At 43.1% G+C, this 18,639-nt stretch overlaps 1 protein-coding gene across 1 annotated transcript in view; it reads right to left on the bottom strand.

Annotated features, from left to right (window-relative positions):
* The window catches only part of LOC139559171 (SH3 domain-binding protein 5-like), a 42,709-nt gene extending 25,106 nt beyond the window's left edge, over window positions 1–17,603 (bottom strand). Inside the window, exons 1-2 of the mRNA XM_071374938.1 lie at window positions 17,184–17,603; window positions 7,805–7,867 (exon numbers count right to left, since the gene is read on the bottom strand). Coding sequence (XP_071231039.1) covers window positions 7,805–7,867; window positions 17,184–17,264 — 144 coding nt within the window. The 5' untranslated portion in view covers window positions 17,265–17,603. The remainder of the gene's footprint in view (window positions 1–7,804; window positions 7,868–17,183) is intronic.
* Window positions 17,604–18,639: the final 1,036 nt, after the last annotated feature.

The raw sequence follows: 18,639 nt of genomic DNA, 5'->3' as shown, positions 1-18,639 counted from the left end.
AGAGAGGGGGAGAGATGGAGGGGAGAAGAGGGGGAAGGGAAAAGAGGGGGAGAGATGGAGGGGAGAAGAGAGGGGGAGAGATGGAGGGGAGAAGAGAGGGGGAGAGAAGAAGGGGAGAAGAGAGGGGGGAGAAGAGAGGGGGGGAGATGGAGAGGAAAAGAGAGGGGGAGAAGAGAGGGGGGAGAAGGGGGCATTGAGGGGAAACTAGCTTCCTGTGACATCGTCACACTTCCTCAATGGTTTCTGCGGTTTCACGTTTCAATCAGGTTTCAAGTGTTAATGTCACAAGTACAGTGAAATGCCTTTCATGCTAACTCTAACCCCAACAATACAATAACGAATAACAATGTAACACAAACACATAATAATACACAAGATATAACAATAAGAAGAACATGATAAAGTAATCATACTATATACAGGGTCAGTCAGTTCCAGCATACTGGATCGATGGAGGTAGATATGTATAGGGGTAAGGTGACTAGGCATCAGGATATATGATAAACAGAGTAGCAGCAGCGTCTATGAGGATTGTATGTGAGAGGGTGTGTGTGTAGAGTCAGTATAAATGTATGTTCATATTGTGTGTGTGTTGAGCAAATGATGGAGTGAGTGTTTGTATGTGTGTTGGAGTATCAGTGTGCGGAGTGTGTAGGGCCCTGTGAGTGTGACTAGAGACGGTGCAAAAATACAAAGGTCAACCCCAGATAGTCCATGTAGCCATTTTGTTAGCTATTTAGTTAGCTATTTTGTTAGCTATTTAGTTAGCTATTTTGTTAGCTATTTAGTTAGCTATTTTGTTAGCTATTTTGTTAGCTATTTTGTTAGCTATTTTGTTAGCTATACAATCTATGGGTTGTTGGTTGGAGTCTTTAATGCTTTTCTGGCTCTTCCTTTCACACCGCCTGATATAGAGAGGTCCTAGACGTGCTCGGACCTCTGTTTCCTGTAGTCCACGATCAGCTCCTTGGTCTTACTGATGTTAAGGGAGAGGTTGTTGTTCCGGCACCACACTGTCAGGTCATTGACCTCCTCCCTGTAGGCTGTCTCATCGTTGTCAGTGATCAGGCCTACCACCGTAGTGTCGTCAGCAAACTTAATGATGGTGTTGGAATCGTGCCTGGCCACGCAGTCTTGGGTGAACAGGGAGTACAGGAGGGGACTAAACACGCACCCCTGTGGGACCCCCGTGTTGAGGGTCAGCGTGGCGAGGTGATGTTGCCTACTCTCACCACCTGGGGTCGGCTCATCAGGAAGTCCAGGATCCAGTTTCAGAGGGAGGGGTTCAATCCCATGTTCCTAAGCTTAGTGACGAGCTGGGAGGGGACAATGGTGTTGAATGCTGAGCTGTAGTCAATGAACAGCATTCTTACATAGTTATTCCTCATGTCTAGGTGGGTGAGGGCAGTGTGGAGTACAATTGAGATTGCATCGTCTTTGGATCTGTTGGGGCGGTATGCAAGTTGGAGTAGGGTGTCTGGGATGATGAAGTTGATGTGTGCCATAACCAGCCTCTCAAAACACTTCATGGATGACGGAGATATGAGGTATCTGTGACATCCACTGAGGAACTATGTTTACAATAAACATGCTCATAGTTTGTCTCTCTGGAAAAAAACACCTATTAAATCAGTGCTCTGAAACATGTTTAACCCAATACTGACCAATGAACTCCTGATGTTGAAAGGTAGCTTCCTGAAGTTGTTTTTGTGTTCCACCATGTCTCGAACCACAGTCCCTGTCTCCTGACCCCTGTCCCATTTCCCCTGGCCCCTGACCCAGTCTTAAAACAGGACCCAACAATAGTGGGCTTCCTAACAGTAATCTAAATGTCTTTCTAATAGCTGCTGGACAGAGAGAGAGTAGCTCTAGGGGTTAATGGTCAGACAGCAAGACAGAGAGAGAGAGTAGCTCTAGGGTTTAATGGTCAGACAGAGAGACAGAGAGAGAGAGTAGCTCTAGGGTTTAATGGTCAGACAGAGAGACAGAGAGAGAGAGTAGCTCTAGGGTTTAATGGTCAGACAGAGAGACAGAGAGAGAGAGAGTAGCTCTAGGGTTTAATCTACACACCCCCCCCCCACATCAACCATGCCCACACCCAATTTAGGCCCCCTCAGATCAGACCCATGCCACTCCTGCCCACCCCATGCACCCCACCCCCGCAAAGAGGGCATCAACATGGAAGTCACACATACGCCCAGGTAGTGAGCGGGCAAACTGGCCCAACCCCCACTCTTACACTCGCCCAAGCCAACGGCATGTACCAGATGCTCAGCAGGCTCTGCTCACACTTACTGGCCTGAGGCCAAACCCCGACCAACAACATTGGACACTTTATGGAACAAAAAGCCTTCACTATATCATCCTGGAATATCCAAGGTCTGAGATCATCTGCCTTTGGCCTAAAGAGCAGGAACCCGGACTTCACCAAAGAAATCGGTAATGCAGACATTGTCATCCTGCAAGAAACATGGTATAGAGGAGACGGACCCACTGGTTGCCCTCTAGGTTACAGAGAGCTGGTAGTCCCATCCACCAAACTACCAGGTGTGAAACAGGGAAGGGACTCAGGGGGAATGCTAATTTGGTATAGAGCAGACCTAACTCACTCCATTAAATTAATCAAAACAGGAACATTTTACATTTGGCTAGAAATTCAAAAGGAAATTATCTTAACAGAGAAAAATGTCCTCCTGTGTGCTACCTATATCCCCCCACTAGAATCCCCATACTTTAATGAAGACAGCTTCTCCATCCTGGAGGGGGAAATCAATCATTTCCAGGCCCAGGGACATGTATTAGTCTGTGGCGACCTAAATGCCAGAACTGGACAGGAACCTGACACCCTCAGCACACAGGGGGACAAACACCTACCTGGAGGTGACAGCATTCCCTCCCCCATATGCCCACCTAGGCACAACTATGACAACATAACCAACAAAAACGGGTCACAACTCCTGCAGCTCTGTCGCACGCTGGGTATGTACATAGTCAATGGTAGGCTTCGAGGGGACTCCTATGGTAGGTACACCTATAGCTCATCTCTTGGCAGTAGTACTGTAGACTACTTTATCACTGACCTCAACCCAGAGTCTCTCAGAGCGTTCACAGTCAGCCCACTGACACCCCTATCAGACCACAGCAAAATCACAGTCTACTTGAACAGAGCAATACTCAATCATGAGGCATCAAAGCCAAAAGAACTGAGTAACATTAAGAAATGCTATAGATGGAAGGAATGCAGTTTGGAAACCTACCAAAAAACAATTAGGCAACAGCAAATTCAATCCCTTTTAGACAACTTCCTGGGTAAAACGTTCCACTGCAATAGTGAAGGTGTAAACTTGGCAGTAGAAAATCTTAACAGTATATTTGACCTCTCAGCTTCCCTATCAAATCTAAAAATCTCAAATAGAAAACCGAAGAAAATGAACAACAATGACAAATGGTTTGATAAAGAATGCAAAAATCTAAGAAATAAATTGAGAAACCTGTCCAACCAAAAACATAGAGACCCGGAAAACCTGAGTCTACGCCTTCACTATGGTGAATCACTAAAACAATACAGAAATACACTACGGAAAAAGAAGGAACAGCACGTCAGAAATCAGCTCAATGTAATTGAAGAATCCATAGACTCTAACCAATTCTGGGAAAATTGGAAAACACTAAACAAACAACAACACGAAGAATTATCTATCCAAAATGGAGATGTATGGGTAAACCACTTCTCCAATCTTTTTGGCTCTATAACAAAGAATAAAGAGCAAAAACATATACATGATCAAATACAAATCCTAGAATCAACTATTAAAGACTACCAGAACCCACTGGATTCTCCAATTACCTTGAATGAGTTACAGGACAAAATAAAAACCCTCCAACCCAAAAAGGCCTGTGGTGTTGATGGTATCCTTAATGAAATGATCAAATATACAGACAACAAATTCCAATTGGCTATATTAAAACTCTTTAACATCGTCCTTAGCTCTGGCATCTTCCCCAATATTTGGAACCAAGGACTGATCACCCCAATCCACAAAAGTGGAGACAAATTTGACCCCAATAACTACCGTGGAATATGCGTCAACAGTAACCTTGGGAAAATACTCTGCATTATCATTAACAGCAGACTCGTACATTTCCTCAATGAAAACAATGTACTGAGCAAATGTCAAATTGGCTTTTTACCAAATTACCGTACAACAGACCATGTATTCACCCTACACACCCTAATTGACAACCAAACAAACCAAAACAAAGGCAAAGTCTTCTCATGCTTTGTTGATTTCAAAAAAGCCTTCGACTCAATTTGGCATGAGGGTCTGCTATACAAATTGATGGAAAGTGGTGTTGGGGGTAAAACATACGACATTATAAAATCCATGTACACAAACAACAAGTGTGCGGTTAAAATTGGCAAAAAACACACACATTTCTTCACACAGGGTCGTGGGGTGAGACAGGGATGCAGCTTAAGCCCCACCCTCTTCAACATATATATCAACGAATTGGCGCGGGCACTAGAACAGTCTGCAGCACCCGGTCTCACCCTACTAGAATCCGAAGTCAAATGTCTACTGTTTGCTGATGATCTGGTGCTTCTGTCACCAACCAAGGAGGGCCTACAGCAGCACCTAGATCTTCTGCACAGATTCTGTCAGACCTGGGCCCTGACAGTAAATCTCAGTAAGACCAAAATAATGGTGTTCCAAAAAAGGTCCAGTCGCCAGGACCACAAATTCCATCTAGACACCGTTGCCCTAGAGCACACAAAAAACTATACATACCTCGGCCTAAACATCAGCACCACAGGTAGCTTCCACAGAGCTGTGAACGATCTGTGAGACAAGGCAAGAAGGGCATTCTATGCCATCAAAAGGAACATAAATTTCAACATACCAATTAGGATCTGGCTAAAAATACTTGAATCAGTCATAGAGCCCATTGCCCTTTATGGTTGTGAGGTCTGGGGTCCACTCACCAACCAAGATTTCACAAAATGGGACAAACACCAAATTGAGACTCTGCATGCAGAATTCTGCAAAAATATCCTCCGTGTACAACGTAGAACACCAAATAATGCATGCAGAGCAGAATTAGGCCGATACCCACTAATTATCAAAATCCAGAAAAGAGCCGTTAAATTCTACAACCACCTAAAAGGAAGCGATTCCCAAACCTTCCATAACAAAGCCATCACCTACAGAGAGATGAACCTGGAGAAGAGTCCCCTAAGCAAGCTGGTCCTAGGGCTCTGTTCACAAACACAAACACACCCCACAGAGCCCCAGGACAACAGCACAATTAGACCCAACCAAATCATGAGAAAACAAAAAGATAATTACTTGACACATTGGAAAGAATTAACAAAAAAACAGAGCAAACTAGAATGCTATTTGGCCCTAAACAGAGAGTACACAGTGGCAGAATACCTGACCACTGTGACTGACCCAAACTTAAGGAAAGCTTTGACTATGTACAGACTCAGTGAGCATAGCCTTGCTATTGAGAAAGGCCGCCGTAGGCAGACATGGCTCTCAAGAGAAGACAGGCTATGTGCTCACTGCCCACAAAATGAGGTGGAAACTGAGCTGCACTTCCTAACCTCCTGCCCAATGTATGACCATATTAGAGAGACATATTTCCCTCAGATTACACAGATCCACAAAGAATTCGAAAACAAATCCAATTTTGATAAACTCCCATATCTACTGGGTGAAATTCCACAGTGTGCCATCACAGCAGCAAGATTTGTGACCTGTTGCCACAAGAAAAGGGCAACCAGTGAAGAACAAACACCATTGTAAATACAACCCATATTTATGTTTATTTATTTTAACTTGTGTGCTTTAACCATTTGTACATTGTTACAACACTGTATATATATAATATGACATTTGTAATGTCTTTATTGTTTTGAAACTTCTGTATGTGTAATGTTTACTGTTAATTTTTATTGTTTATTTCACTTTTGTATATTATCTACCTCACTTGCTTTGGCAATGTTAACACATGTTTCCCATGCCAATAAAGCCCCTTGAATTGAAATTGAATTGAATTGAATTGAGAGTAGCTCTAGGGTTTAATGGTCAGACAGAGAGACAGAGAGAGAGAGGCCACACAGGCCCGTCTACACTACAGGGGGATCTAGGGGGGCTCAGAGAATCACCTTTTGTTTATAACGTAAACAACTTGACATACTTCGCATACCTCCCTTTCAGCCATTCTCTTTCTCTGAATTAGCTTCCTGGAAATATACAACAACATAATATATGTGTATAATACAGGTATTACATGTGTATGTGTATAATACAGGTATTACATAATATATGTGTATAATACAGGTATTACATAATATATGTGTATAATACAGGTATTACATGTGTATTTGTATAATACAGGTATTACATATGTGTATAATACAGGTATTACATAATATATGTGTATAATACAGGTATTACATAATATGTGTGTATAATACAGGTATTACATAATATATGTGTATAATACAGGTATTACATGTGTATTTGTATAATACAGGTATTACATATGTGTATAATACAGGTATTACATAATATATGTGTATAATACAGGTATTACATAATATATGTGTATAATACAGGTATTACATAATATGTGTATAATACAGGTATTACATGTTTATTTGTATAATACAGGTATTACATGTGTATGTGTATAATAGAGGTATTACATAATATATGTGTATAGTACAGGTATTACATAATATATGTGTATAATACAGGTATTACATGTGTATGTGTATAATAGAGGTATTACATAATATATGTGTATAATACAGGTATTACATAATATATGTGTATAATACAGGTATTACATAATATATGTGTATAATACAGGTATTACATGTGTATGTGTATAACAAGATTTTCTTCCTGAAATACAAGGAATATGCTGACGTTTCCCCCAAGTACTCAATCTTTTCAGCAAACTGGCTCTCTTCTTCTCCCTCTCTCCCACTCCCCCACTCTCCCTCTCCCTCTCCCTCTCCCTCTCTCCCCCTTCCCTCTCTCCCACTTCCCTCTACCTCTCTCGCCCCTCTCCCTCTCTCCCCCTTCCCTCTCTCCCTCTCTCCCCCTTCCCTCTCTCCCTCTCTCCCCTTTCCATCTCCCTCTCTCCCCCTCTACCCCCCCCCTCCTCTCAGGAGGAGTTTAAAGGAAAATAGCGTATTTCAAATCAAATAAAATTTTATTTGTCACATGCACAAGCCCTTAACCAACAATGCAGTTTTAAGAAAAATAGTAACAAAGTAAAAAATAAGAAATAAAAGTAACAAATAATTAAAGAGCAGCAGTAAATAACAATAGCGAGGCTATAAACAGGGGGTACCGGTACAAAGTCAATGTGCGGGGGCACCGGTTAGTCGAGGTAATTGAGGTAATATGTACATGTAGGTGGAGTTAAAGTGACTACGCACAGATAATAAACAGTGAGTAGCAGCAGCGTAAAAAGGGGCGGGGGGGTGCAATGAAAATAGTCTGGGTAGCCATTTGATTAGCTGTTCAGTAGTCTTATGGCTTGGGGGTAGAAGCTGTTGAGAAGCCTTTTGGACCTAGACTTGTCTATTCTAGACTATTACTAATGAAACCCAGAAGAGGAGACGGTTTAGGGGGAAATGAAGACGTCAGACTTGGGATAGGCTGCTATTTGATTTGATTTGATTGAAAGGCTTTGGGCCAGTAACTGAAAGGTCGCTGGTTGGAATACCCGAGCCAAGAAAAGTGACAAGTCTGTCCTTGAGCACAAACGCACACAGGCCTACCTCCAGCTCTGTCTCCCAGCGGTTGATGTCCTCTGTAGACTGGTTCAACCTGTCCAACTCCCCCTGTTTACACACAACACACAGGAGACAGGGAGGAGGGAAGAAGGAAAGGAGGAAAGGATAGGAGAGAGAAAAATGAAGAGGAAGGAAAAGAGAGGATAGAGAGCAAAAATAAAGTGTAGTATAATTACATGAAATGTGTTTATAAAAGGCCAAAATGCTCCTGTGCAAAGAAAGGACAAGCCATGTATCTGGTCTAGCCTATTGCCTAGGCCTACTCTACGCCACTATGCACTGCACATTCCATTTTGTGAATAGTGATTGTTATATTATTGTCTTAAATTATGACTATCTCAATCTAACCATTACGAATAGTAGGCTATCTTACACACAGTACCAGTCAAAAGTTTGGACATACCTACTCATTCAAGGGTTTTTCTTTATTTTTTAAACTATTTTCTACATTGTAGAAAAATACTGAAGACATCTAAACTATGAAATAACACATATGGAATCATGTAATAACCCCCCCAAAAAAGTGTTTAACAAATCAAAATATATTTTATATGTGTGATACTTCAAAGTAGCCACCCTGTGCCTTGATCACAGCCTTGCACACTCTTGGCATTCTCTCAACCAGCTTCATGAGGTAGTCACCTGGAATGCATTTCAATTAACAGGTGTGCCTTGTTAAAAGTGAATTTGTGGAATTCCTTTCGTCAATGTGTTTGAACCAATAAGTTGTGTTGTGACAAGGTAGGGGGGTATACAGAAGATAGCCTTATTTGGTAAAAGACCAAGCCCATATTATGGCAAGAACAGCTCAAATAAGCAAAGAGAAACAACAGCCCATCATTACTTTAAGACATGAATGTCAGTCAATTCGGAAAATTTCAAGACATTTTCAAGCCAGTTTCTTCAAGTACAGTCGCAAAAACCATCAAGCGCTATGATGAAACTGTCTCTCATGAGGAACGCCACAGGAATGGAAGACCCAGAGTTACCTCTACTGTAGACGATAAATTCATTAGAGTTAACTGCACCTCAGATTGCAGCCCAAATAAATGCTTCACAGAGTTCAAGTAACAGACACATCTCAACATCAACTGTTCAGAGGAGACTGGGTAAATCAGGCCTTCATGGTTGAAATGCTGAAAAGAAACCACTACTAAAGGACACCAATAATAAGAAGAGACTTGCTCGGGCCAAAAAACACGAGCAATGGACATTAGACCAGTGGAAATGTGTCCTTTGTCCAAATTTGAGATTTTTGGTTCCAACCGCCGTGTCTTTGTGAGACACAGAGTAGCTGAACGGATGATCTCCGCAGGTGTGGTTCCCACCGTGAAGCATGGAGGAGGAGGTGTGGTTCCCACCGTGAAGCATGGAGGAGGTGTGGTTCCCACCGTGAAGCATGGAGGAGGTGTGGTTCCCACCGTGAAGCATGGAGGAGGAGGTGTGGTTCCCACCGTGAAGCATGGAGGAGGAGGTGTGGTTCCCACCGTGAAGCATGGAGGAGGTGTGGTTCCCACCGTGAAGCATGGAGGAGGAGGTGTGGTTCCCACCGTGAAGCATGGAGGAGGTGTGGTTCTCACCGTGAAGCATGGAGGAGTGGTTCCCACTGTGAAGCATGGAGGAGGAGGTGTGGTTCCCACCGTGAAGCATGGAGGAGGTGTGGTTCCCACCGTGAAGCATGGAGGAGGAGGTGTGGTTCCCACCGTGAAGCATGGAGGAGGAGGTGTGATGGTGTGGGGGTGCTTTGCTGGTGACACTGTCAGTGATTTATTTAGAATTCAATGCACACTTAACACTTAACCAGCATGGCTACCACAGCATTCTGCAGCGATACGCCATCCCATCTGGTTTGCGCTTAGTGGGACAATCATTTGTTTCAACAGGACAATGACCCAAAACACACCTCCAGGCAGTGTAAGGGCTATTTGACCAAGAAGAAGCGTGATGGAGTGCTGCATCAGATGACCTGGCCTCCACAATCACCCAAACTCAACCCAATTGAGATGGTTTGGGGATGAGTTGGACCGCAGAGTGAAGGAAAAGCAGCCAACCAGTACCCAGTATATGTAGGAACCAGAGCCGGGTGGCTCTATACGCTCACTTTTAATTTGCGTAGGGCCCCGCAAATTACACATGGGCCCCGCCTCCCACTTATGGCAAAGCGGGTGTCAATGTGTACAACTTGGATGAGAGGATGAAGCAGAACCATCCTTCTGGTCACGAAAAGAGAAGAACAAAAACACCATGAGAGTGAATCCCAGGAACAGCAATCAGGTAAACTTGTCTTCTCTCCTCTCCAAGCAAATAACAGTAACGTTAAGTTGATGCGCTAACTTGCAGTGCATCTCTCTCTAGTCTGTCTGTCTTGCTAACCTAGCTGGGCAGTGCATCTCTCTCTCTAGTCTGTCTGTCTTGCTAACCTAGCTGGGCAGTGCATCTCTCTCTAGTCTGTCTGTCTTGCTAACCTAGCTGGGCAGTGCATCTCTCTCTAGTCTGTCTGTCTTGCTAACCTAGCTGGGCAGTGCATCTCTCTCTAGTCTGTCTGTCTTGCTAACCTAGCTGGGCAGTGCATCTCTTGGTCTGTCTGTGTCTTGCTTGCCAGCCACTTCCAGGGCTGTGTTCTGTGACTTTGTGCCTGTCAAAAGTGAGAGTGAAATAGAACTATTTATTACGTTTGATAAACGGCAACGGGCAACGGTGTTTATAAACTACAGCTCGGAAAAGATAACCGCGTCGCGCGTGAACATACGTTCATATGCGCGTGCACGAAATGAAACTCGCGCTTTCCAGCAGCAACCTCTGTGGGGACCAGTCCAGACCATATATGGGCGTGATGACACTCCTCATAGGCACACATCATTTTAATGCAAGATGGAAAGCAATGGATTGACATTGACTATTGATGTATATATTGAATTTAAAATGTTGATTAGCTGGGCATGCTGGGTAATATGGATACACATCTCTCAGTAAATAATAACCATCAAGTATTCAGCCAAGCCGTAGTATAAATAGTATTTAATATTTGAGAATGTATAAAAAGAAATCTGGGGGAGCCAGTTTGAATGGGCCTGATGCAGCTGATAAAATGAATAATAGTATTGTTATCTATAATTTACAGGTGCTCTGCTTAAGTTTGTCAGTAGAGGAGATGCTGGATCATCAGCCAGAACAAGCAGAGACTCAGTTGATCCACATCCAGCCTCAGCCAGTACTAACACAGACCCAGTACAGCCGTCTTCAGCAAGTACTAACACAGACCCAGTACAGCCGTCTTCAGCAAGTACTAACACGGACCCAGTACAGCCGTCTTCAGCAGTACTAACACAGACCCAGTACAGCCGTCTTCAGCCAGTACTAACACAGACCCAGTACAGCCGTCTTCAGCAGGTACTAACACAGACCCAGTACAGCCGTCTTCAGCCAGTACTAACACAGACCCAGTACAGCCATCTTCAGCCAGTACTAACACAGACCCAGTACAGCCGTCTTCAGCCAGTACTAACACAGACCCAGTACAGCTGTCTTCAGCCAGTACTAGCACAGACCCAGTACAGCCGTCTTCAGCCAGTACTAACACAGACCCAGTACAGCCGTCTTCAGCAAGTACTAACACGGACCCAGTACAGCCGTCTTCAGTCAGTACTAACACAGACCCAGTACAGCCGTCTTCAGCAAGTACTAACACGGACCCAGTACAGCCGTCTTCAGCCAGTACTAACACAGACCCAGTACAGCCATCTTCAGCCAGTACTAACACAGACCCAGTACAGCCGTCTTCAGCAGGTACTAACACAGACCCAGTACAGCCGTCTTCAGCCAGTACCAACACAGACCCAGTACAGCCGGCTTCAGCCAGTACTAACACAGACCCAGTACAGCCGGCTTCAGCAAGTACTAACACAGACCCAGTACAGCTGTCTTCAGCCAGTACCAACACAGACCCAGTACAGCCGTCTTCAGCAAGTACTAACACAGACCCAGTACAGCCGTCTTCAGCAAGTACTAACACAGACCCAGTACAGCCGGCTTCAGCCAGTACTAACACAGACCCAGTACAGCCGGCTTCAGCAAGTACTAACACAGACCCAGTACAGCCGGCTTCAGCAAGTACTAACACAGACCCAGTACAGCCGGCTTCAGCAAGTACTAACACAGACCCAGTACAGCCGGCTTCAGCAAGTACTAACACAGACCCAGTACAGCCGGCTTCAGCAAGTACTAACACAGACCCAGTACAGCCATCTTCAGCAAGTACTAACACAGACCCGGTACAGCCGTCTTCAGCCAGTACACAGACCCAGGTGAAGTACAGGCAGCCTCAGCCAGTACTAGCACAACCAGAGGTGTACAACCAACATCAGATACAAGCAGCTCAGACCCTAATAGAACTGTTGCTGCTCCACCAAATGACCCAGCAGATTGACCCCCAGTCTTCACAGACTTTATGAGGACTGAGTTAGGGGTCCATTCAAACCAGGACTGGATTTTTCTTACCCTAAAGACAAGTCTAGAAGAGGTTTCCATTCAGGCTTATTACAGAGACAGCTGTCAAATGGGGAAAAGATTACCAGGAGGTGGCTTTCATACTCAATCTAAAACAACGCTGTGTATTGTTTCTGCTGTAAGCTCTTTTCTACAAAAGACTACAAAATAATAAAGGAAGGCGTGAATGACTGGTCAAATATCACCGCCATTTTGAAACACCATGGGGGTTAACTGCATTGTTGGTAAGTAAGCATTTCACTGTCAGGTCTACTACACCTGTTGTATTCAGCATTTCACTGTAAGGTCTACTACACCTGTTGTATTCAGCATTTCACTGTAAGGTCTACTACACCTGTTGTATTCAGCATTTCACGGTAAGGTCTACTACACCTGTTGTATTCAGCATTTCACTGTAAGGTCTACTACACCTGTTGTATTCAGCATTTCACTGTAAGGTCTACTACACCTGTTGTATTCAGCATTTCACTGTAAGGTCTACTACACCTGTTGTATTCAGCATTTCACTGTAAGGTCTACTACACCTGTTGTATTCAGCATTTCACTGTAAGGTCTACTACCCCTGTTGTATTCAGCATTTCACTGTGAGGTCTACTACACCTGTTGTATTCAGCATTTCACTGTGAGGTCTACTACACCTGTTGTATTCAGCATTTCACGGTAAGGTCTACTACACCTGTTGTATTCAGCATTTCACTGTAAGGTCTACTACACCTGTTGTATTCAGCATTTCACGGTAAGGTCTACTACACCTGTTGTATTCAGCATTTCACTGTAAGGTCTACTACACCTGTTGTATTCAGCATTTCACGGTAAGGTCTACTACACCTGTTGTATTCAGCATTTCACTGTAAGGTCTACTACACCTGTTGTATTCAGCATTTCACTGTAAGGTCTACTACACCTGTTGTATTCAGCATTTCACTGTAAGGTCTACTACACCTGTTGTATTCAGCATTTCACTGTAAGGTCTACACCTGTTGTTTTCAGCATTTCACTGTCAGGTCTACTACACCTGTTGTATTCAGCATTTCACTGTCAGGTCTACTACACCTGTTGTATTCAGCATTTCACTGTAAGGTCTACTACACCTGTTGTATTCAGCATTTCACTGTAAGGTCTACACCTGTTGTTTTCAGCATTTCACTGTCAGGTCTACTACACCTGTTGTATTCAGCATTTCACTGTCAGGTCTACTACACCTGTTGTATTCAGCATTTCACTGTAAGGTCTACTACACCTGTTGTATTCAGCATTTCACTGTAAGGTCTACTACACCTGTTGTATTCAGCATTTCACGGTAAGGTCTACTACACCTGTTGTATTCAGCATTTCACTGTAAGGTCTACTACACCTGTTGTATTCAGCATTTCACGGTAAGGTCTACTACACCTGTTGTATTCAGCATTTCACTGTAGGGTCTACTACACCTGTTGTATTCGGCGCATGTGACTAATAACATTTGATTTGATTTTTACATTTACATTTAAGTCATTTAGCAGACGCTCTTATCCAGAGCGACTTACAAATTGATTGATTTGATACAAATTACAATTTTGTAGGCTGAAAGAAAGAGGTGGCGGGATGTCCTTGTACACGTTTAATAAGTATCACCCAGTCTCTGTCTGAAAGAAACCTAGCATTCAGGGGTTCATCAGACAAACTCTTCCAACCAGATAATGGAAACTTCCTAAAAGAGGTTGAATTACTGGCAAAATGTAACTCCGTTGTGGAAAATCGTCTCAGCAAAATGAAAGATGGAGAGACACATGCTCATTACCTTGGGAAGCGCACACAGAATGAGCTGATACAGATTGTGAGTGACAAGATTCTGAAAGCAATAGTGACTCAAGTAAGAGACTCAAAGTACTTCTCCATTATCTTGGACTGTACACCTGACATTAGTCACCAGGAACAAATGTCCATTATTGTCACGCCCTGACCATAGAGAGCTTTAATTCTCTATGTTGGTTAGGTCGGGATGTGATTTAAGGGTGGGTTATCTAGGTGAATTATATTTCTATATTGGCCTAGTATGGTTCCCAATCAGAGGCAGCTGTTTATCGTTGTCTCTGATTGGGGATCATATTTAGGTAGCCATTTTCCCATTGTGCTTTGTGGGATCTTGTCTATGTTTAGTTGCCTGTGAGCATTATTCTAGCTTCACGTTTCGTTTGTTCATTTTGTTCTTTGAAGTTTTCTATTCCATAATAAAGGATGGAAACATACCACGCTGCATCTTGGTCTACTCCTTATGACGAACGTGACAATTATTCTGAGACGCGTGGCTTTAAAAGGAAAGCCAGAGATCAAGGAGCACTTCCTCGGCTTTGTGAATGTTGAGGTTTACAACAGGCTTGAATCTGTCCACTGTCATCTTAGATAAGCTGAACGAGCTGAAGATTCCATTTGAAGATTGCAGAGGGCAAGCTTATAATAATGGGACCAACATGAAGGGCAAGCACCAAGGAGTACAAGCCAGACTGCTCCAAAAACATCCCAGAGCCGTGTTGGTCCCATGTGGAGCACATACTCTAAACCTTGTCGCTGCAGATGCTGCCAAATCTTCAAAAGGTGCAGTTGGGTTTTTTGGGCATGTGAAAAAGCTCTTCACCTTCTTTTCAGCTGGCACACAAAGATGGGAGTGTTTTGAAGAAACACCTGAACATAACCGTGAAGTCATGGAGTGACACAAGATGGGAGAGTAGGCTCCAAAGTGTTCATGCAATCAGGTATCAGGCTTCTGAGGTTCGGGAGGCATTACTGGAAGCAAGACAGACGAGCAACGATCCTCTGGCCAAAGTGGAGGCACAAGCACTTGCAGAGGAAGTTGGGTCCTACCGCTTCTTGATTTGCTGTGTCGTATGGTGTGTGATACTGACAATGACAAACAATGTGAACAAGCTCCTCCAATCCGCCTCAATGCAGTTGGATATCGCACTGAATTTAATCTCAAATGCAAAGGCCTCCCTCACTACATACCGGGGAAACTGGATTCTCTGAGGCCCAGACAACAGCCAAAAGCATTTGTGAAGAAATGAATGTGAACGCTGTTCTGAAAGAGAAGAAACTGAGTCATTTCAGCTAATGAGGCTCCTGATGAACCACTGACTGATGCACTGAAAAACCTCGAAGTCAACTACTTCAACGTTGTGGTCGACTCTGCTGTGACATCCATGGATGAGAGATTTGAAACACTCAAACCAGGTCAAAACCAAATATGGAGCACTGCCTCTCAGATGTCCAGCGGATCTTTAAAGGCTCAACTGCATGGAAGTTGAAAACACTCTTAACCTTCAGAGATGACTGTGACATCAGTGGAATGGATCGGACACACGAGATTCAACACTTAACTGATCTGCCATCAGACAAGATGACTGCCTTTGAGCTGCTCTCCTTTCTCTGTGAGGAAAAACCTGGAGGAACTCTGTCCTGACCTTTTGGATAGCCCTAAGAATTGCAGTCATCCTACCAGTAACAGTAGCATCAGCAGAGAGGAGCTTTTCAAAATGAAAGCTCATCGAAAGCTATCTGAGGTCTTCCATGTCACAGGAACGTTTGAGTGGTCTGGCGATGGTGAGCATAAATCACGCCGTGGGGAAACACATGTCCTACGATGACATCATTGTGATGATTTTGCCTCAAGAAAGTACAGAAGAGGAATATGTTGATGGTAAGATTTTCATTCAAACATTCAAATGTTTACACACTTAGTAACATTTAAGATTGTATGGCAGAAGTGCATTTGTGTAAATGACTGCTTAACTATGTGACATAGTTTCTCAATTTCTTCCAGACAGTCCAGACAGACTGGTGTCTATGCTGATGCTGAAAATGCCCAGGCTGTAGAGGGAACCTAAGTTAATCACACAGCTGTATAGGTTTTATTTTACTATTTTGAGACATATAGCTGCAGCCATAGCCTATAGGCTTATGTTTACATTGTATAGACAAAGCTAGTTGTATAATATTGTGAGGACTGGACTAATTACCAGGCAGCAGAGCCAAAGCTCAGTGTTATATTTTATTATTTTCTACATTTTATATTTTCTACAATTTCTTATTTATGTTAATATTCACTTATTTTAAGATTCTATAGAAAATATTATATTCAATAAATATTGTTTGTTTAAACCTCATTCTGTTCTGTATAGGTCTACTTATTCTTAGACCGACAGATGGAGCAAACTGTTTTAAAGGAGGGAGGATTGTAGTGGGAGCACTGGGGTATCAGGTGTGACTGTGTGGCGATGGCAAATGGTTTACATGGCTCACGGGTCAGGTAGGAGGGCCCCTTAGCAGAATTTTGCTTAGGGCCCCAGGGAGGTCAGGACCGGCTCTGGTAGGAACTCCTTCAAGATTGTTGGAAAAGCATTCCAGGTGAAGCTGGTTGAGAGAATGCCAAGCGTGTGCAAACCGGTCATCAACACAAAGGATGGCTACTTTGAAGAATCTAAAATATAAACTATATTTTGATTTGTTTGACACTGTTTTGGTTACAACATGATTCCGTATGTGTTATTTCACAGTTGTGATGTCTTCACTATTATTCTACAATGTAGAAAATATCCAAAATAAAGAAAAACCCTGGAATGAGTAGGTGTGTCCAAACTTTTGACTGGTACTGTACTTCTGCAAATGCGAGGATGGTGTATTATAAAGGTGCATTTTTTGGGGTGAAAATGAGCTTTACCGAACTTGAAACCCACGCGCAGCATATGTTAAAATGTGATATGCCAAATCTTTACTAAGTCTAGTCTCTTTTAAGACCACAGAGATCATATATGAAATTAATAGACAGACACCCAAACATATAGAATCCCTATCTAAAATTATAACTGTCGGCTAATCACTGTACCTGGATCCGGGGGTCAACCACTTCGTCCTCGGGAGATTCACACTCTTTCACTGGCTTGATTCCATTTTCTAACTTCTCCATTTTGTGGGGGTTCTCAGAACCAGGGTCCTCCGTAAAACACAAAACAAGACCCCCACCGAGATGAGACTTTAGCCGATAGTTGAGTTCAGGCGGTCCGTCGCCTCTTTCTTCACAAGGAGAAGATTCGAGTGAATTCCGTTATAATAGAATACATAGCAGGCTCGCAAACACACGAATTTACTGCAGACGTCCGGGATAGACAGAAAACAGCAGAGCCAGGAAAGCGTGTCTGTTTGTAGCTCACCACTGGAATGAATCCCACAGACACAACAGGCGGTTTTTCTGAAAGCGACCTTCCCGGACAGAGACAGCGTGAGTGAGAGTGAGTGAGTGAGTTTAATGAGAGAGAAGCGCGAAAGAGCTGTGGAATGAGAGGTCGGATATAAAGAGAGTTGGGTTTAGTGCGTCATCTGCTGACAACTAAGATGAATGCAGATGTAGTGCGAGTGGCCCAGAGAGCACGGATTTGTTGTGTTATCATATAGGAGTAATGAACAACAGACCTCAAGCTAAATATCTAATGTATATACAAGTTGAGGATAAACCAGCTATGTAATAACGTTTATATAAGCAGCTTGTTAGCATTTTGTTACAGAAGAACAACAGAATAGCTGATAGTTGTCGGTCAAGAAAGTGACATTATTTTCTGTATTTACTGATGAAGCACCATCTGCAGCCTGCTGAAAAACACACTGCCGTGTGATGGATGTCGGTGGTGGACGGTCACGGTGTGGGTCACTTTATGTGCGTGTGTCCTATGTAACACCTCATTGGAGTGTTGTCACATTGATTGATGAGGTGTCATACTTGGCTCATGCCAAACATACACACACACTAACACATAGGCAATACACATTTCATGAGGGGTCACAGCGTTCTCTCAAAGTTCTCTGAACAGTATGGATGACTGTCACGATCGTCGTAAGAACATTCGGACCAAAGCGCAGCGTGAAATCGGTTCGACATTTTTATTATAAGTGAACCGCACAACAAAACAATAAAGAATAAACCGATAATAAATAAACACTGACAAAGGCTGTAACGTGTCTATCTACCCACCCCTGAATGAAATAAATAATAAAAATAAACCTACAATCTCCAATTTTGATATTCTATAAAATGTTGGTCGATACACCTGTTCCCAAACGCATTGGGCACAGTAACTCCATGGTTTAATTTAAGTCAAGACTAAGTTAATTCTACTTAAATTAATCAAAAACATTTTTAAATGGCTTCCTGGCAAATTGCTTAACTTCAGATGAATTTGTTCTAGACTAGGGAGTCTCAGACTAAGGTAATGTGAGGACTAACCAGTTCATCTTTGTGAAGCCAAATTAGATGAACTATGTGTATTTCATACTGACCTGAGGATGCT

The sequence above is a fragment of the Salvelinus alpinus genome, chromosome 29 (assembly GCF_045679555.1).
Source record: "Salvelinus alpinus chromosome 29, SLU_Salpinus.1, whole genome shotgun sequence".
NCBI classification, from domain to species: domain Eukaryota; kingdom Metazoa; phylum Chordata; class Actinopteri; order Salmoniformes; family Salmonidae; genus Salvelinus; species Salvelinus alpinus.
This window is presented reverse-complemented; position numbering and strand designations above follow the sequence as displayed.